A 22,227-nucleotide genomic window follows, 5' to 3' on the forward strand; every position below is an offset into this window, starting at 1 on the left:
CCAAACAAGATGGTTTTGAATGACCTTATGGAAAGTCACGTCGACATGGAAGTGTGAAAAACTCGCTAGCCGCCGCGTTTGAATCTCATTTCAGAATACCAATCCGCAATATAAATTTCTAGTTGTAAAAAATATCTTAGGGAACATCTCCTGTAGTAAAATGATGCAAACTCAGGTTTCACCTTAACCATACTTAACATTCCCGACTATACAGGTTTTATGGAAACTCCTCTTTTAGTTACTTCACGTTGCTTTTCGATCTATGTAGATTAATTGCGACGATTAGGGTGAATAATGAAATGTATGAGAAAACAACCATGCCTTACTGTTTCTCCCCTAGTCCTTCTCCCTGAGCTTCGGCGTGCGGCAGAAACATTCTAACGGCTGGAAGAATGTCGTTTAAAGTGTGCGTAAAGAGTGGGCTTCACTAGAACTAGAATCCTAACAGGATCATTTTCATTCGAATATACCTCCTCAGAATACTGTAACTTGCGAGAAAGTTTTGCAGGAGTAACTTTAGCCACCTGAAGTATTCTCTTTAAATCGAAACCTGGAGGACGAATTTTGCAACTTTAATTGAAAAATCAAGTTAAGGCTTCCGCCACGTCCCTACGATTTCTTATAATCAAATTCTCTGACGCGCAGGAACATGTCATGTGCTATTTATAGAGACGGCACGGAGACGATACAAGACTTGGCACAATCATGTCTTGTCTCGTGAACGTCTCGGTCCAGGCTCGAGCTGTAAATGCCTGTATCGTGTTTCTCATCCTCTTCTAGACAGTCGCGACGATGAAGATGAATGGCGTTTAGATTAAACTGGCGAAGTGGCAGTAAATCCTGGCACGGACTCGAACCCGAACCTTCGATCACCCGGGTGGCCCGTTCTTGGCCTTGCCTCGATATATAAACTCCACTCTTGTTTTCGCCTCGCTATCGTATCGAATTAGTAAGATGTACTTTCTAAAATAAATGCTTATAAAGACAAGTTCACAAATGTTATGAACAACATATCCACAACACACAGAACCTACCGATATATAATAAACTGTCAATCTCTCGGTCTCCACTGGAGATATACATTCTTGTCTCGTTCTCGGTCATAAAGTTATAAATATTTGTATCATCTCGAGACTCGAAATACAAACATTATATACGGTGTAACCATGCAAAAATTACCAGAATATAGAAGTCATTAAGGAAAAAAACCTCTTCTTTATGTAAAGTCTGTCTAACTGACGGTTCGTTACGACGCTACGAGCTATCGAAAAACGGATTTTTATCCTGCATACATATGTAACCACGAGGTATAAATATTCGGGTAAATATGCGCCTGGCGCGTATGAAGAAGTAGCACCGTAAAATAATATGGTTTAGGTAATGTTTTCTTTTCCTTGAAAATTTCGAACGAGACCGAGAGTCTTGGATATTAAGTCTCGTCAAGTCTCGATGAGGCTGGTCTGTTTCTCGTCTCGATTTTTAGAAGGTGCATCGGACTCGGCACAATCTCAACCCTGTACCATGCTGAGCTACTAATACCATGCGTGCCTCCCGTGTGTCGTCGGAACGGGACAGCAGCGAGGAAGATGAAATGATGGCAGTCTTGAGGGAACTAGTGGAATAAACACTGAAACAATTTACAATGGAAAGTATCAGGCACAAAAAGGTGTACCAAGGTGGAAGTGGCAAGCGAAAAATCTGGAAAGATAAAAATCTCGATTCATGGAATGCATAAACATACCACGAGTTACTTTCATAATGTTTGCCGAACGTAAGAATTAAGCGAAAGCAAATATCCGTGAGGAGGAATATCTAATCCAACTGTGAACATGATAGATACCATACTCAACACCTGAATATGCACGGAAAATACCTCTAAACAGAGATGTTCACCATCCGGAGGGCGACCCTCATGATCTAGCCCTTCGGAAGACTTCTTAGGATGACAACGTGGCTTAAATCTGACGATTTGGTTTTGGATTATTGATTTTGATTTTTATCTATTATCTGATGAACATATAAATATCATATAGGAGGGATCGCTAGTTAATTATGTTTTTGTTTTGTATTGAAAAAAGTGAAACCTCAAAAATACCTATGTTTAAGGTCTATGGTTTTTAGAGAAATAAAATTTACATTTAGAATCCAAATCCGAAGTAAAACTCCACTATTTTAACTTGCGAATGGAAAACTACTGTGCCTGGAGTTACAAATGTCAACAAGTAAGAAGAGTATTATTGTCGCACTTATCTGGAAAAATTAGTACACTAGAGAGTGTGTTTTTATATATGATGGTATCGAAAATTTACAAACGCCCATCAACCTGGGTTATCCTGACCCTCTGGATTTTGGATTGATTTGGTGTTTTAAGTCCACTTTATGCACGGTAAGGCTAATCGGGACTGGACCTACAGTTTAAAGTGGGATCCGAACCACTATGTGCCTCCACCGGGTATCGAACCCGGGACCCCTTGATTACAAGGCGAGGACGCTACCACTGCGCCATCGGAGAGGCCGTTGACCCTCTGGAGTAATAGTTACTCAAGCCTTGATTTTCATCCATTAGCATGTGTATTAACTGAAGAAAAAAAAGAGTTTACTGCAATTATAACTTGATCTCGTAACACTATATTATGAAATTATATATATAAATCCAAAATTAAAAGAACGAGAAAATTGTCAGAGGCAGAACAAGTGGTAAGGTGCAGGAAATCAAATATGAAGTAAATTGCACATTTTTAAAAACATTTAGCACTGATTCATCTTTCTTAAACTCTGTTTAAAATTGAAAAGTCAGAATTTTGAAAGGATTTTAACACTGATTTCCCTTAATTTTTCGGTCCGGGTAACACTGGTTTCCTGAAAAATCTCACTTTCAAGAATGTTTTATTACGTTTGTGCATTTAATGTATGATTTAAAGATTAACTCTGAAAACTGAGTGTAACTATATGCTATGTATAGCGACATTAGTATTAGATTATCGCCCGATATCGTATTTCATAAATGCTTTAATTTTGTTTATGCAGTTTCAGAAGGTTTGTTCTGAGTCTATATAAGTGTTACACAAAGCGTTTTGTTTCCAGGCTTGCTTCAATGTGTTACCATTGTTGTATTATATCAAAACAAAAACTGCCCAAAATGCCTAGAATTTATCAGCGAGCACCAGGCACTATGCATTAACTGGATATCGATCCTAACAAATTTGCTGAAGAGTGTTAACATACGCCTGGAACCTTCACAGTCATCTCAGTAAACAACAATATTGACCCTTTAAAGGAATTATGAACGGATATTTATGCCAAGGGATGGTGAAATGTACCTCAAATGAAGACGAAACTTGAACTAAACTATATGCATAATATTCACTTATAACCAGAGCCCAGACATTTATGTACTTAATTGTACTGAAGAGAGGGGAAAAAAACACCGGCAGTACGTACCCAGCTGTAAGTTGATGCGGCACTCATTTGGCACAAAGCTTCCTCATGTTCAGTTCTTCATGCAAGATTTGAAGTATTGATTCATATGACACCCATTCACGCATTACTAATTTCCGAGTGGTTCATCTTCTTCCACAAGTAGTTTCACCAGAGCAACATCAATCATGTTCCCTGGCTGCTGTTTTTTGAACGTCCTTCATGTGAATCGTCATTCAAGGTTTCAACGCCCACCTCTGAAGCGGGCAAACCAGTCTTTAGCACAGAACAGAATAGTGCTTGAACCCCAAGGGTGATTGTCAACACATTGATTGAGATTTTAGGAAAGTCGAAACTGGACAATATTCGCCACTCTATTGTCGAGACTTGGACTGCTCGGGAACACCAGCGGGTAAATCTTAGCTTCTCCCTCTCTCACGGGCCTCCATGATCAGCTATAAGAAATACTTGTGTAAATGTGATAGATAGAGTGCATAAACATGAACTCGTCAAGTTTGAACTACAGTAGAGAAACTGGGAACTTTTTGACCGCACCTCGTACATTGCATTTCCTCAAAGTTACATACGTCTACGTCTTTACATCGTTCACAATGTGTATGTTCATTTTGCAAGTTAATATTACATCAAATTCCTGGCTGTATTTATAACGAACATTATCTACAAATATATTTGATTAAAAGCCGCAAAAAGAAATCATTCTTACTCCGATTGACGGTTAAGCCATTTCTCAAGAATCTATGCATTCTGGAACAGTAACTCCAGGACCATTTTCTACAACATTCACAGAAAGTAGAAACATGTGCTAAAAATGCTGATTCGACCAGCCTGGCATACCGTGCCACCGCTACACCAACTGAGCTACCGAGCCAGATCTGTTCTTGCTTAATTTTTCGCGCCGCTGTTTTACTAGTGCGGAATAGTCTCCATCAGTGCTACCACAACGGAATATGTTGCCTTTGAAACACTGATAACGTCTACGGTGTCTAGTTTCTCTCAGGGTGGAGCTGTACATGTGTATGATTTGGTACAAACAGATGTACTACGTAGGAACTTCAGCGAGTGTTAAGTATTTATCATACTCATTTTAGAAACTACAAAATTTACATTTTTGCAATGTACGTGGGCATGAATCAATAAGAAGAAAGACATCAACAGATTGCCAAAAAACAATCGGTCGCTACCTACAAACAGAACAACGGCTACGTTATCACTTTTATGACAAGTTTCAATGTGCGGCCCACATGAATCAACCAAACGATTTCATGGGCAAAGAGCGAAGTCCACATCTTCGCTGTCAACAGTAGCACGATATCCACCAATCATCATTTAACCCCACCAGACACGGTACTGTTTCGTATGTAAAATTCTACCTTCACAAATTAGGCGCGATGTGATCTCCATTCAGCTGCTAAACATCGCAGTGTATGCTGGCTCATCATTCGCATTTGACTTTTAAATGCTCTGTCAGGTCGCATTTATAGGCATTCGAATGGAATTAACGTGGCTCGCAGCTGAACAATTTCTAACGCTTGCTGGGGTATTAAGGGATGGCCTTCGCTGAAGGCACCCAAAAGTCTACGTAGTACACCCCGATAACTACAATATTACAGGCCAACGAGACTCTGGTGCCTGAATTCGGAGCCGCTATAATCATCTTTGAGGTTCGTGTTGTGCCTTTAATCTATCACCATTCATCCCCAGCGTCGCGATTAACCAAAAGTGATAAAAACCTGACGTTAAATAAACTAATCGATCATTCAACTGACGCTTGCTCTCGGGTAGGCGAAAATTTGTACACTTTGGCAGAGACATCGCCAATCACAGAGCTCTGGGGTCTAACCCACCCAAATAACCGCAGGAGAAATTTTAGAACGTCAATGGTTGTTTCAACAAGGAATTCATCGTTTACAGCACAAAAGTATGAAAGAAACAGAAAGAAATAATGAGAAAGAGAAATGGACAAAGAAAGGAAGACTGAATGGGCAAAAGAGATGGAAAGAAAAAAAGAAATGGGAGAAAGAGCAAAAGAGAAAGAAAAAACTTGCACTTTTTCTTAACATTTCTGCTACGATGGAAATGCTACCGTGTAAAGTAAATACATCGTATAGCTTCTTGATTACATGGAATATCTCGTAGATAGAATCGGCCCTAAATCTTTTAGCATCCGCGTAGTACAACCAATCAGTAACGAGCTCAACGTCACAAGCGCCGAATACAATGGAGGCTACGAGAGATGTAAACAGTGTATCACTTTACATTTTTAAAAGCTAATAACTATTCAACAGACAGGGGGAAAACTTTTCCTACGAACAGTTTTTGGTAGAAATTGCTTTGTTGCTTACATACTTGACAGCGCATGCAGTACCCGTATGGAAGAATACGGGTAAATATAATAGCGAAAAACAAATACGAAAATATATTTCAATATACAGATGGGACTGGTGGTTAATTTGTAAAGTACACTAACATAACGTGTTCGAGTTTCAGTATATTCGATTCATTTACTAAATAACCTTCTCCTCATATTTGACTGATTTAGTTTATTTTAATTCGCTTTTCTGCCAATTTTGGCTAATCGCGAAGATGAAGTTGATGAGGGGACACTCACAAAGAACACCCATGCCGAAATTTGAACGGGACCCCTGTCGTCGTAGAGAGCTGTGCTAACCACTCCGCCCCGGTAAAGGGGGGGGGGGGGGCTGGGTCACTTCTGCATTGACTACAAACCCTCTCCTGGTTTATTAAATGGTGCTCTACGCTTGTTTCTCCAAAGAAACCTTCAAAAATTGATTGATTGATTTGGTGTTTTAAGTCCACTTTATGCACAACAAACCTTCAAAAAGACGTGCATCAGGCAGTCGAAGAGTTAATAAACTGGTTTTACTGTTATTATTAATATTGTTATATGTAGTTATTTTTCATTTTCGTTGTTGATTTCAGATATAAAATGCATTTATTCTATAGTCAGGAATTTTCAAATAAAATAGAACAGTGAAGCTCCCGAGTCCTCTTGCTAGCTAAATGCTTTCGTGTAAAGCGATCTTTACAATCAGTGTGAGGGAAGTATCGGGTTAAGTTTCAGCTTGTTGAACGGACTAATCATTTACTTGACGGCTTTATGAATTCCCGTCACTGATCAGCCAACTGTAGCATGTACACATCGTACGCGACACGCCCGTGGCGATAGACGTAGTGTTGCCATCAGTCACGTGAACGATGGATGACTGCCGTGACGTGCTGATGAAGATCTTGAAGTTCACTGACACCCATTGGTTAACCCAGTCTTTCATGTAACCCCGGAGAGAGAAATTTAAGGGGATAAGGTCAAGTCTTCATGGAGGCAACGTAACAAGAAACGTGGATGAATTTTGATAAACCAGATCTTGAACAGCTAATATTTTGCAGACAAGTAAAATTAGGCACATCTAAACGGGACACCCTGTATTCTAATTGGCCGTCATTTGGTCCGTGGTTCTCAACCTTCGTGAGACCGCGGCCCGGTATATTATTCTTTCGTAAGTCGATGCCCCGATCTTAGCAATTTTACTCGTGAATACCCAATTTTTTTTAAACGTTATACATTGATTATTATGCGGATTGATTTGGATTGATTTGTTGTTTTAAGTCCACTTTATGCACAGTAAGGCTAATAGGGACTGGACCTACAGTTTAAAGTGGGATCCGAACCACTATGTGCCTCCACCGGGAATCGAACCCGGGACCCCTTGATTATAAGGCGATGACGCTACCACTGCGCCATCAGGGAGGCTATTGATTATTATGCATCCTTTAAAATAAATATTAATAAATACATTATGGCACACTTATCAAGAGTAATAGTTCGATCTTGACTAGGCTTGGTGACAAATGCGTATAAAATTAGGTTTAAATTAGTTGTCAACTAATGGATTAATGCAATCTTATAGTTTCCTCAGGCCAACATCGTTAAATTAATTTGGTAGATTCGGATTGTCATTGGCATGTTGCATTTTGAACACACACACATTCCAGTTGACAGTAATTGGGAAATTGATGACAATATTATTATACTCGGAAAACGTAACTATATTGTAAATATAATTTTAATCATGGTGTTCAAAAATAGGTGGCTTGGATCTTTTACTTAGGCTTTCGACCCATTCAAGAATATTTCCGCTGCTAAATATTTGTCAATGAAAATTGTTGCGCAAACTAAGATAAATTTCAGGAGAACCTCTCGCGGCCCGGTATAATCGATGCCAGGACCAGGTACCGGGCCGCGACCCGGAGGTTGAGAAACACTGATTTAAATTAGAAGGATGCACGACCAGGAATTTTTTTCCGTCAATTTTAGCAGAGCATCATTAAACCAAAATGATTAACCACTAGATTAGCAATCGCACATTAAATCCTCGCGCACGATCAAACACCTTAAAAGAAAATCCTAAATTTTCCCCTGCATTCGTCAGACAAAAAGTGCAGACCAGTCTATTGGGAAAAGACACTTCAACAGATCATAAAGTTACCAGCGAATAATTCAAGGCTCGAGCGCGGAGCGAATGACGTAGCTGTGCTTTCCATACTAATGCGTCTCTTCCTCTCCCGCGCAGGAGTTCCTAATCGAAGGCGCTTCGAACAGAACAGTTATTCACATACAAATCTGAAGAAGCAAGTACGAACTGTGCAGGGTTTGAGATTTGCCCAGCATTCAGTACACATTCACATGGAAATTCCGAACATACATTTACTGTCATGTAGCTCAAGAGATATGTAAATTTGGACCGATTCATCATACAAAGGAGCAACATATATCAAGACATGAAAACCAGGATTTTTTTGGCTGCATGCATGTCTATATATAGTTTATGATTTAGCAGGGGATGTGCCGGATTCCCCACACTAGATCCCACTATTCCTGACAATATAACCCCGCAAACATACTGGTCACATTACAAACGCAAACATTTTTCGAAGATGATTGTGCTCAAAAGGGAAGTATCGTTTCGTACTTGCATACGGTGTTACTGCAATCGACAACAACGTATCGGACTGCTGTAGCAGAAATATTTAAGTATTTGTTATTGTTGTCTAAAAACAGAGTATGGTTCCAGACAAACTCAAAGAATTGTTGCTTTATGCAGATAGGCTAATCGGGACTGGGCCTATAGTTTAAAGAGATCCGAACCACTGGGCAATATGCCTCCACCGGGAATCGAACCCTGGACCTCTTGATTACAAGACGACAACGTTACCTACGCCACTGGGGTGGCCCTAACTTAGCCATGTAAAAGAAGACGAAAAAAATAAATACATAAAATTGTGGGAAAGGTCAGTTTCTTTAAGCATCGGAATAAATTTAGTACAAATGTAAAATCTACACCATTGCAACGCCTCATTTAGTTACCCACAAATTAAATACTTGCGCAAGATGACAAACTTGATGACCTGCTTGTACTGGTAGTTCAATGGATAAGGATCGAAATAATGTTAATGTAATTTTCAAAATATAATAAAAAATTCCAACAATTAAAAAAAATAATCAATACAGCAACAATGGGACAATGAGCGTTCGAGAAAGAATTGCGTGGGGAAACAACAAATGTAGATTTCATATTATAATAATTATAATATTTTTTATTGTTACAATGATGATTATAACGAGCATTCATTTCCCCTCTCAAAGAGAGTGGGGTTACTATAAAAAACACACTTTCAACGTTGTATAGAAACAAAATCGTCAAACAGATCGACATGCAATATGTAGTACCATATAGGTGGGATGAAAGCTTTTACGACTGCTTTTGTTCGTGACGTCAGCATCACGTGAGCGCTCATTGCTTCAGCTAAGCAAAATGATTACTACTCCGGTAGAGAAGGCTTCTTGTTCGGAACGATTTGGGTTATCGTTTTGATATTTGTGGTATGACAGTGTTTACACACAGAATATCTTCAAGTTACTCACACAAACAAAGGCATAATAACAAAAAAGTAAGTGTTTTATTTCAATAATACTTTGCTTTCTATTAAACTTGAAAGTGCCTCTTTCCTTCATACTAACCCTGTATATGAACTTCCTGTTTACTCCTAAATCAAGCAACGGATGGTATATTTAATATTACATATCCTCTACAATTAACTATTCAAATTCGTCAGCTCAGATCAAATTGCCTCATCTTTCGAAAGACACGCTGTTTGCTGTGTTCCGCGCTGGAAACACTGCATGTGTCCCTACCGAGAACTGAACCCGGGACATCTTTATTACAGGACGTGTTCAAGTTCACAGACAGGTCGCTTCAACAAAAAAGTCGCTACGTTAGGCTAGTGCTAGTGGAAGGGGAAGCCAGGCTACCCAGGGCACCACCAGTTACGGCGGTTCCGCTAAACCAGTCTGTACATCATACACCACGTAGATGCGTAGTTTCAAGGTCGTTAAATTTAACCGTGGCCCGAGGTGCCTATTAACGGATTCGTTATATGCAGTTCGGCATGTGAAAACACGACGGCTCCCCAGTTGAAATTATGGGTAAAAGAACTGCTGGTAGTATCTTCCAGACAAGAATGTAGTCTCTAGGTGTCTTTAAAATTACATTGGACGTAGTTAAAAATTACCTTTAATGAAATTTGTAAAATTACCATCGAAGCATTTCGAAATGACCTTCAAAATACTTAAAAGTGACCTTCAAAGTATTTACAGGTGACCTTCAAAGTACTGAAACAAGTCATCACTTATCCTCATCGTCACGATTAGCCAAAAGTGGCAGAAATGCGGCGCTAAGCAACAAATTAAATTAAAAATAATTGTTTTTTATTGTTGCGTTCAGCTTTTTATTTGCCAGGTCTATCAGTCTACCAAATTTTGTTTTTATCGCCCTTATAGATTCTGAGATAGCTCTATTGATAGTTCGGTAGCCCTACTGATAGTTCACACGGACGGGCTGACGCACAAGTTCGGCGCATAAGGGCACTTTCTTTCACCTCTTGCTGGCTACCCAAAAATAATTTATTAAGTATTTAAAAATACCCTAACCTTAAAAGTACTCAACTCCGGATGTAGTGAACCTGGATCACTAGTCCCGACCCAAAATACATTACAAGTACAGTACTTCAAAGCAAACCTTATATTAACTTCAAAAAGTGATTAACTGCCGGTTTTTGTTTTGGTAGAATGCCGAGCGTCAGCGACTGAACACATTGGGAGTAGGCCGAGAGCGGGGACGAGGAAACTATGATGATGACGACAAAAATGAAGAAAATGTCCTGACAGTAAACGAGGCGTTAGAGGGTGTGAGGACTGTTATAAGGTGTTTGTGTGTGTGTGTGTGTGTGGACAATACAGATTCTCAATATTCAATATCACTGACTCTGGATAAAGATATAGGAAAAAAATATTAAAACAACATGCTTTAAGCAGACATAGATAACAGAATTTTCTTCAAGGTACAGTAAATTAAGACAGTACTAGTAACTGATTTTATGCTTGATACTGTACTGTATTTGATATTTTATTTCATTAATATACCCTGGGTCAATCAAACTACATCTGCCTTAAAAAGGTAAAGTGTTCCCCTGTGCTTAGCACCACGCCATGAAGGCGTATAGGGGGTGTGGGGGTAACGCCACATCTGCCTTAGGTCTCCTTTATTTCCTCTGTCACTACTAACCTCAATTCAGGTTAAGGGAAGGTATTTCACTTTTAGTGAACTTCGAACATGGTGAACCAATTATCTGGATCCGTAGGGGTTCGTTCTAGCCAGAGTTATAATGAACTTCTTTTTCTCTCTTTGTATTGACGCAAAGCGAAACAATTATTTTTCGTTGTAGCAATTTCGGAGTCACATTTAGTGTGTGCGCGCGTCTCGTCCTGCATAGAGAAAGTCCGGGGTTCACCCAGTTTCTTATATGGGTACCGGAAAATAAGCCTGGATGGGAAAGGCGGCCGGAGCGTGGTGCTGATCACATCACCTCCACAAATGGCCCTGATTGCAAATGTGCGGAACTCTACTTCCACATCCTTCATATGTCTTCCTGATATATTGCAATGTGCATGGGGTAGCTTTTCGCCTGCAAATATACATACATAATTACGTGTGTATTTACTATTCTTATGACTAGCGTCGTCTTGGAGGCCCGGAAAGAAAAGGATGACTTCAACATCCGGTCCGTGCTTCCAGAAGGGCGCTAAATTCACAAGATCTTTCAAGCTAATCGGTTTGACTGTTTTGTCATGCTTCGTTTGGCATCCGACCATGGAATTTATTGCTATGAGCAAGAGTTATCAGCTACGGTATGTTCACAAAGAGTACTCACAACTCTAGTGACCTTCGCTGTGGCGTTAAGATAATAGCGCAACAGAGGCGCAGCAATTCTCACAGCTACAAATCAGTTAAATCTGCACAAACCTTAGCGTTTATGTTCTTCAGTCAGCAACAAGTTTGAGGTACAGATAAGTTACATGATATCGATTGTAGAGTCACATGGAGGGACGGCCTGGCTGATCGATATAATTTGTCATGTTGAAGAATATATTATTTATATTGGTAACATCTGGAAAGTGAGGTGGGAGAGGGGTAGATGGAAAGTGAACGTCGATGAAAATTAGATATGTTGTTTGATTGATTTGGTGTTTTAAGTCCACTTTATGCACAGTAAGGCTAATCGGGACTGGACCTACAGTTTAAAGTGGGATCCGAACCACTATGAGCCTCCATCGGGTATCGAACCCTTGATTATAAGGCAACGACGCTACCACTGCGCCATCGGGGAGGCCCTAGATATGTTGTTATATGCAGTTACATTTCAATGACAAACGCAGTGTTGCCACACAAAACACCGACGAAATATCTCAGCTAGTAGAGGTGATCAAGGTGTACAACTTGTCACTCTCTGCAACGTTTTGTTCATTCAATACACTATTTTTTATTATTGTGCTACTCTTGCCAAAATAGAATACAAATGTTTTGCCATGTCGGGTTCCCACTCGTTTTGGCAAAACGAATCTCATTGCCTTCCCTGACAATTTTAAAATAATTTCCGGGTCATTTCGTGGTGCTTTAATATGCAATAACCAAGTATATATAACGAAGACGATGGTTCAAAAAGAACATTTTTTCATTTCCAAAACCAGACAGGTACAAAAAAAAAACACTTCATTTTCCTAGGAATTTTCAAAATTCGCCGACTTTTCCAAGATTTCCATGTCAGTCCGAATACTATTTGCATAAACATGGAATATTGCAGTGGCAAATTTTACAGGAATCCCTCTGAATTAAAATACCGGGTGTTCCGTTCAAATCTCCCTAATTTCAATTAATCGTAGAAAAGAAAGTATGAATGATAAGAGTAATGAAATTTCAGAGAATTGAAGAAAAACGTATAAATTGTATTTTCCACACACTAGTACACCTCCACGTGTGCCCCATTGGTAGCACGAACAATATCCAGTCTGTATTCATCTTCTTGCCATGTTCTCTTAAACATGTCCCCTGTTACTGTTGCAATCGTATCACGTATGCGGATTCGTAACTCTGGGATGTTATTCACTGGAGTCGCAAACACACGATCCTTGTCGTAACCCCAGAGGAAGAAGTCCAGCGGAGTGAGGTCAGGGGATCGTGGCGGCAACAGTATCGGTCCATCGCGTCCAATCCAGCGATTAGGAAATGTCGAATTGAGGGACCTCCGAACATCCAGACTCCAGTGTGGGGTGCCCCATCTTGTTGGAAGATGATGTTCGGTTGTAGAGCAACTACCTGTGTGTACACAAACTGCTCCAACATGTCCAAGTACACAGGGCCTGTTACTGTATCTTCATTCAAAACAAACGGACCGATGATCCTGTTCTTCATTAGACCACACCAAACATTCAATTTTGGACTATCGCGGACATGTTCTATGTACACATGTGGTTTTGGGGGTATTTTGGTCACGATTATCTCGAGAACCAGTCGAAAAAAATATCACCAAGGGCAACATCATTTCTAATATGATTGAAAAATACAATTCAATTATTAGTCTGATAACATACGGTTAATGCTGATATTGCATAATCTTGGCCAAAAATGCCCTTTTCTTCTTCTTCCGATTCTCTTCACGACTTCGGAATTTCTGAATATTGTTGAAATTACAGTGGACAACTCTGTAGGAATGCTATAGAATGTCACGAATCTCTACAAAGGAGCAACACTGGAAGTAACACTGTCCCACTGAAGACCGTAACTTCAAATAATGTCTATCAATATCCCGTGAAGTGGAGAGTAACATTTTAACACATACTAGAACATTTACTGTGAAAAGTTTAGAAAACTACCTAACGATCAATCACAATTTTAATGCCAATAAGTGTGAAACTGCCAAAGAAAGTTGAAATAACAAGTTCATGTTCACTGCCAATGTTAATGCCTTCTTTCAGTGCCTATAAATCCACCATGAAGGTCGATGCAATACCCTGCCTAGACTTCATAAAAGAAAGAGGGGGTGGGGGAATAGGTATTACTTCCGCAATCATTGCCGTTCTTTTTTTAAAATACTACACCACATACATGTAGGCACATAGACAAGTTTGTTTCAAGCGGATAAATTTTAAAATGCATTAGGAACATCAGGTAAAACAAGCCTGTTCATCCTAGATATTCGCGGAATACGTTACTATACCAAATGTGCTTAAATATTACAACAACAGATGGACACAAGAATTCACAAACGTAAGATAAACGGTAACATTACCACGACAATCGCAGGCAGAAACTCCTCCATGGCCAGTATTACAAAACAGCAAATGGGCAGATGTATTGTCTACGTAAATGAAGATAATGTATCTTATCAATCGAAAGAGGTCACCTGTTGATAAGCAAAAACTCATTAGGGTTCAGAAAAATGAAAAAAAAAATGAAAAACAAAAGTTGAGCACACAATCAGGATATTCAGGGTTTCAACGTACTAAAGCAGGATTCAAATGCTTTCAATCACGTCGGGCTCTAAAAAGAAGCAGAGGCTTAGACAGACTCGTTAGCTATGCACGCTGCTATAAAATCACAGACGAATCTTCGAAATAAGGCTCTACATACTCTCCCCCTTTAACACCAGGTCTACCCTTCTATATCCATGGGAGTAAAATGATGCCTACATTCAATGAGTACTTAGATAACATATCACTATCATAGGCGTGCGCACGGGGGGGGGGGGCAAGGGGAGCAGTTGCCCCCCTAATCATGGACGTCCGCAGAATTTTCCACCGAGTGACAAGCAAGGTATTTTTCCATGGGGTATATTACCCCGATAATAGTGTTGCCCCCACAAAATACACCACTTGAATTCGAAATTATCGCATTAATGTAAATTACTATGACTGAAAACAAATTATACGTGTGAAATATATACTTTTAGAACATAAACTAAACGTAACGTTTCAACCTTCTAGCAAGGTCTTTTTCAGACTCTGCACAAAGTACAAATGTAACAAGGTACAAAACAGGAAGATATATATATACACACAAACATTACTCCCCTCCAGACTATTAGAAAGTTGTTCTGGAACATTCTAGCAGGTATCATTCCCTTGTCAACTGTACTTTCACCTAAAAGGCTAAACATATTTTCACCTTTTAGGTGAAAGTACAGTTGACAAGGGAAAGACACCTGCTAGAATGTTCCAGAACAACTTTCTAATAGTCTGGAGGGGAGTAATGTTTGTGTGTATATATCGTCCTGTTTTGTACCTTGTTACATTTGTACTTGGTGCAGAGTCTGAAGAAGACCTTGCTAGAAGGTTGAAACGTTTCGTTTAGTTTATGTTTTATAATAAAATAAATTTCTGCCTTGGTTAGCATATTGAGTTTTTCATATCATGGAAACAAGGCCTAATGGTGTTATACTTTTAGGTTGACATTTGATTTCTAAGGGGTAGGCTTGGCCATCCTTGCCCCCCACCCTTCCAGACGTCCAAGTCCCTACGTTATTTTACTTTCACCTAGAAATTTAGTGTAGACAAATCTTATCGCCGTTATTAAACGATATTATACTATTATTGTCCCTCCCCAACATTGGACGGAAATCTCTAGGGGGGCAAACACTGAGGTAAAAGGGAGCAAGACTAGTAGAGTCTTAGAGTAGCAGGACAAAAATATACCCAAGATGAGATTTGATTGATTGACTGATTGAATTGGTGTTTTAAGTCCACTATATGCACAGATAGGCTAATCGGGACTGGACCTACAGCTTGAAGTGGGATCCGAACCACTATGTGCCCCCCACCGGAGATCGAACCCGGGACCACTTGATTACAAGGCGACGATGCTACTACCACAGCGCCATCGGGAGGCCCTTCAAGATGAGATTTGTTTTCACGTCTCTCTTGCATTATTTCTTCCAGGCGGCCTGCAGGGAGCACATAGGGGCAATTGTCCCCCTCGATATCAAATTTTGTACAAATAAAAATAAATTTCGTAAATTTTCTTCCTCGCTTCGCTCGCAATATCTGCTTTTCTTACAGTCTTTGTCAAGTTCAGAGCCTTAGCTAGGGAGCGGCGGGAGTTGGCCCTGGGCGTCGAAATGAAAAAAAATTGTAAAAGAATGCCATGGCGCCCCATGAATTATTTTCTGCCATATTAAATCAATATCGTTTTCAGTTTGCAAAATTTGGATCTAAAAATGTTCTTGCTCGCTTCTCTCGCAATTTTATTGTTTTCTGTAATGCACTGTAAATTACCAGAGAGAGAAAGTTATAACTACTAAGTACTTCATACTCTTTCTGCTAAAGAGTTGTGTCATAAATGCATGAACACAATTGTTTGGAGGAAAAGGACCGCAGTACATGTCAGAGACAATTTATTTATTCGTTATGGTGCCTCTTATGTTCCTGCATTAGATCATATACATACACCCATCAATGAAATTAAACTAAAACAATGAGAAAAAATTAGGTTTCTCTTTCCCGATTGAACTTTCACCAAGGCTTTTGCCCCCCCCCCCCTCCCCCCAATCAGAGGGTCTGTGCACGCCTATGATCACTATCTACTTTAGAGGCGGTATTGAGACGAGACGAGAATCGGTAGTCTCGGTTTCGTCTCGAGTTGTTAAAGCTTGTCTCCTACATGGCGAATGCAATGTCACGTGCAGTTATAATGAAGTGTTGCCAGCAGATCGAATGCAGTCGTACAGACTTATCGACTAATTCTGATTGGCAAGCGGTCTTAAATGTCGATCACAGAAGACAACTTAGTATGGGTGGATGAACTGATTCGCAATAATTGAAGTGATTGGCGTAACTGATTACCCCATTCATTGCTGGCCCAACACGAAGATGCAAGGTTATTGTCTTCATTGCACTTCCTTCAATTGTATTCTCTAAAAGGCAAGAATTTCTTAAGTCAGATAATCAAAGGCAATAAAACATTGGTTATCATTTCACCCCCAGATACAAAATTGAGCATCTATGGAATGGAGACACATCCAAAGTAGTTTAAAGGTAATTGTGCAAAAACGTTAAGGTATTTGTGCAAAGTAGTGAAAAATAAGACGCGTGGAAAGATAAGCCAAGGTGTAATAGTCATTCAAGAAAATGCGACACTGCACACAATATGAACAACACAAGACTTGATCCAGAATTTTGGATGAGAAACATGGCAGCATCCGCTGTACAGTCCCAATATTGTGCCATGCGATTTCCACCTTTTCAGCAAGATGAAAAAATATCTGGCTGGGAAACCATGTGCTAATGTTGAGCAGGTGAAAAACTACAATTCAACAATAGCTTCACGACCACATAGCAGATTTCTATCGTCAAGGAATTAAATTGTTAGTTGTGCGCTCCAACAAATGTTTACAGAAACTAGGTGGCTACAAGAAAAATATTTAAAGATATGTGCATCCTGTTGTATTAATCTGTATACACCATTAAAAATTTGTTAACCTACAATAATTGGAATAATTGGGTATAAACAATTTTTTAAATCCCCATTGTACAATACTAAGAGCAGAAAACCTAAACCCAGATTAATCAACTAACAAAAGGAAATAGAATCACAATGGAAAAATCATTCTGCACAAAAAGTCATAGTAAATAGTAAGTAAACCTGTTCATGTCGAGAATTTGATTCATGTACAAAACGTGTGTGTGTCAATGTCAGAGTTACATGACATTTTGTAAGACTGAAATCAAGGTATGTGTTGCGACTTTGTCAAGTTTTATGTTATATTGCTGATGACATATCATTCTTTTAAAATAAAGATTTACTATAACATGTCTCAGCAAAATACAATTGAAGTTTATCAGTTATCAAAGCAGTTTTTTGAACATTATACTGAAAAAAAATTAAATCAAAAATGAGTTGGGAGCTGCACTGTAACAGCACTATGTTCCGTGGGAACTAATCAGTGTATCGGATTATCCCCCATTTTACTGGTTATGCACTTATAAACAAACTCCTAATGAGAATAATTTATATCACAATTAGATCTTTAAAAAAAGATTTTATAACACACAATTTTATCTTTGCAGCATATGTAGCTTACAAAAAAGTCAAATCAACATAACTAATGTTTTTTTTAATATTTTAATTGTTATCTTAATGGCATTTTACACACAAAATTTATACCTATTCTTTATTTGTCATGGATAGTATAGTTTCTTGTCATTTTTTATTCAGATCGATCAAAAAATTTAATATCTCACTATCTTAGCAACTGATATTTCTTTTTGTTTCATGGCATCATATTTTCTTTCTACCTGTAACATTTTCAATGCATAGTTAGCAGGTCTAAAATGGTATAATGTTGACACAAACGGACAAATGGATTAACCAATCAGAAAAATGCTGTTGAATCAAGATAATTTATATACATCGCACACACCAAATTACATAGAATTTTCAGCAAAAAATGCAGGTTCGACCCGGACTCGAACCTGGGTCTCTGGCATACCGTGCCATTGCTCTACCACTGAGCTAACGAGCTGGTCTGGCATCCCTGATTTTTTTCTCTGTCGCTGTTTTACCTGTGTGGAATCGTCTCGTCGTGGAAGCAAATTACATGTTTGTAGATTTATTCACTTCCGAGATATCAAATGTTAGACATATATCAATTGCTTACTTGCATAGACAGACACACACACTCAGATCGAGATCGTTTATGTCATGCTAGGTGAGTATTAGATATGGATTTTGGTCCACCAAAATTTTGCTTCTGAGAAATCAATTTATACCAATTGGTTTCATCTCGAATGGCTAAAAGAGCAGCACTATCAAGATAACAAACAGATATTGCATTAAGTCTGTAATGCACAGTTCTTTCAAGAGTCCAAATTTCATATTTATAGCTCAAATATTTTCTGCAATATTGCATCATGAAAAATGTGTTTATCAACTTTCAATTGTTCGACCCCCACCCAAAGTCACAACTGACTGACTAATCATAATAATTTATGTGATGTTAAAAGTGAGTTTTACCAGGAATTCATTTGTAAAAAAATTCTGATTCACACACTTCCAAGATATCAATAGATCACTTCTCATCCGAAAGGCTGACTGACCAAATTGGTTTTGTTGCATATTATCAGTCCATGAATTTTTATTTTCATAGCTCATTCAGTTTCTGAGATATCGGAAGATGACATGGGCAGACGGATATGACCATTGAATAAAGGTACTATTTATTAGCTATCTCTGATTAGTACTCTAATAGGAAGTTCACAGTTCCATTAAGAACTCCATCCATACTGCAGTACAATCTATTGATTGATTGATTTAGTTTATTTTACTTCGTGTTTTGTGCCTCTTAGCTAATTTGCGAAGATGGGGATGAGTAATGAACTTGATGAATGGACATGCACAAACAACCAAGCATGAGCGGGATTCAAACCCAGGACCCTTAGTACAATCTATTGAAGTGGCTGATTAGGGGAGCAGTTGCCCCCACCCACTTTTGACTCTACACTATGGCCTCTTAATGCTAAGCCTTGTCTACCAAGAGAAAGTAAACTGTACTTGCTCTCCCCGGTTATGGCACTCAATTGCTGTTACTGATATATTGGCATCAAGGGTCAAAAGTGGATGCCACACTTATGCACCATGTGCAATTTGAATTTCTTTATTTGTACTTTTCTTATTTTACCACTTTCTGTTTCTTGAAGTTAATGGTGGTGATGACTGATGAATAGCTGCAGGATTGCCATATTTTGTGAAGTGAAAAAGAGGATTACTATTTCCTTCTCATTTTTTGGAAACTACTGTAATGATTTTTAAGTTGATGTGTAAACATTGTTTTCTTTCAGCACCTCTATTTCTCCAATGTAACCATGAAAAAACATAAACTACACTAAATCAACTGGATGCTACACGATACCAAGTTCAAAAAATTTAGATATGAATATGAAATGTGTTGCGAGAAGTGGGACGATTGAGTTCCCAAATTAAGGGGGCAAGGTGCAAAAAGTGGGGAGGCAAAGACAATTTACTTTCCCTTGGTAAATAATGTTTAGCATAGTGTGGAGGGACAAGTGGCAAAAAATGGGAGAGGCAACTGCCCCCTCGCCCCCCCTAATCTCTGCCACTGGATGCGAGAGACTGTTTCTGCAGATTTATTTCATCGATCCATCACTATTGATGGTGTCTTGATTATTTATCGAATTTAGCAACGATTGTATTCACACTAGAACTATCGTGAGATCTAGCAAGCATGTTGCGACTTTCTATCCTTATTATTAACATTTTACCACGGAAGCATTCAAATGTAGAACTTAAAATTGCTGTTAAGACGTTAATACATCTTCGAATCATCTGAAATTCCTTGACTTTTGTTATTTTTATGTTCAGAATATATTTTTGATTTAAAAATTTTAAAAAATGAATTTATTATGTAGTTATTCATCGAAATACCTCCAACCGCAGGAGCGGTCAAAATGACCGCTGTGCATTAACCTCCAATTTTTATGCAAAGGTAAACAGAAAAATGCAAACCTCCTATTACAAAATTCGCCTTCAAGCTACTGCCACCTGGTGTGTCATTTATTAGATTTATCACTAGGTGGCAGGAGCTTACAGGTGAATGTTCAATCTCTTTTTTTGTGCCAAATAGGGAGTTGTGAAACTTTGCAAGCACTGTCTTTGTTTGTCATCTGTTCTTGATATTTGTTTCTCGCACACAAAAGTGATTATTGTGTTCTAAAAATGGCTGAACGTGGACTATCAACTGAAAATATATCACAGTATTTTAGACTCAATTCAGGACATAGATGCTGACAATTCCAATGCAGGTGAAAGTGAAGAGGATCCCGATTTTGTTCCACTAGAACAAGACATTGAATCGAACCATTCGTCAGAAGATGAAGAAAACTAAGCAGCACCTGTTTCTACAGTTCAACGGGGAGCAAAAAGAAAAACCGCAGTGTCTCCAGGTGAGTCTCCTTTTCTATCTGGAATGAAACAGTGCTAAAGATGGAAGCGAATGGACTGTAATTGATGCTTATGTAAATGTTCCTGGTAGGCATCCAACACATAATGTTTTACAATAAAATCCTGGCCCGTCAGGATTTGCTAAACGATAGATCCTTGATGGAAAGGTTTCAAGTGCATGGCGTCTTTTTGTGAATGAGAGGATGCTTCGTCACATAAAATCCTGCACTGAAGAAGCAGCTCATCGTGAAACTGGAGGAAATGACTGGTCTGTTACATTTCAGGAACTTGATTCAATTATCGCAATTTTGTATGCTTGCAGAACACATTGTGCAAAAAGTCTTAGTTTGTGGAACAGTACCTGGGCACCACCATTTTTTCATGAAACCATGGCTATGGACAGATTTCGTGAAATAATGCAATATCAGCATTTTGATCATAAGACAACAAGGTCCGAACATAAAAAGTGACAAGTTTGCGCATGTGTCCGAAATATTGAATTGTTTCATTGAAAATTGTGGCAGAAATTACATACCAGGAGCATACATCACTGTAGATGAACAGCTATTTCCTACAAAAGTTAGGTGTAGATTTGTGTAATACATGGCAAATAAACCAGACAAGTTCGGCATTAAATTCTGGTTTGCAGTTGATGTCGACAGTAAGTACCTGATAAATGGCTTCCCTTATTTGGGTAAAGATGAAGATCACCCAGCAGATCAGCCTGTTGCAGAATATGTTGTACTTCGTTTGATGGAACCCTTTGTTGGAAAAGGAAGAAATGTCACAACAGATAATTTCTTTACGTCAAGGAAACTCGATGAAACCCTGAAAGCTACGAACACTACCTTGGTAGGAACAATAAGACATTCAAAAGAAGAAGTACATCAGCAGGTAAAATCATCTCGTCTAGAACAGTATTCTACAGTTCTTCTTAGTGCTGACGGCACACTCACTGTGTACCAAGGAAAAAGAAACAAAAAACGTTCTAATTCTCAGTTCCATGCATTAAAACATGTGTATTGGTGGTGGTGTAAAGAAACTCCCTGAAACTGTCAGCTCTTACAACAGTTTGGTGTAGATGTAGTCAATCAGATGGCTCGTAAATTTTCCGTAAAAGCAGCATCACGAAGATAGCAAGTTCATGTATTCTACAACATTTTGGACCTAGCCACTCTCAATGCATATATTTTGTACAAGAGTACAACTGGCGAAAATTTTGGTCATCACTTGTTCCTGATGAAACTTTCTGAAGAACTCCCGAGAAGAAAGCAACAGAATCCCACAGACCAATCTACAGATTGTCTCCTATGAGTCTCCAGGAAAACGACAGCGTCAACAGTGCCAAACATCCAAATGCAGAAACAAGACAGGAGACTTATGTGAGCAGTGTGGAAAAGCAGTATGTAGAAAATGTGTAAAAATT

The 22,227-nt window shown here is 38.9% G+C and overlaps 1 protein-coding gene across 2 annotated transcripts in view; it reads right to left on the reverse strand.

Moving 5' to 3' along the window:
- The window catches only part of wrd (Protein phosphatase regulatory B subunit well-rounded), a 223,993-nt gene that overhangs the window by 183,618 nt on the left and 18,148 nt on the right, over positions 1–22,227 (reverse strand). The window contains exon 2 of one of the 2 annotated variants that reach the window (XM_083118789.1): positions 14,140–14,253. The exons of the other annotated variant lie outside the window; for it this stretch is intronic. Coding sequence (XP_082974915.1) covers positions 14,140–14,169 — 30 coding nt within the window. The 5' untranslated portion in view covers positions 14,170–14,253. The remainder of the gene's footprint in view (positions 1–14,139; positions 14,254–22,227) is intronic. 2 annotated transcript variants of the gene reach the window in all.

The sequence above is a fragment of the Lepisma saccharinum genome, chromosome 3, assembly GCF_977018435.1.
Source record: "Lepisma saccharinum chromosome 3, izLepSacc3.1, whole genome shotgun sequence".
NCBI lineage: Eukaryota > Metazoa > Arthropoda > Insecta > Zygentoma > Lepismatidae > Lepisma > Lepisma saccharinum.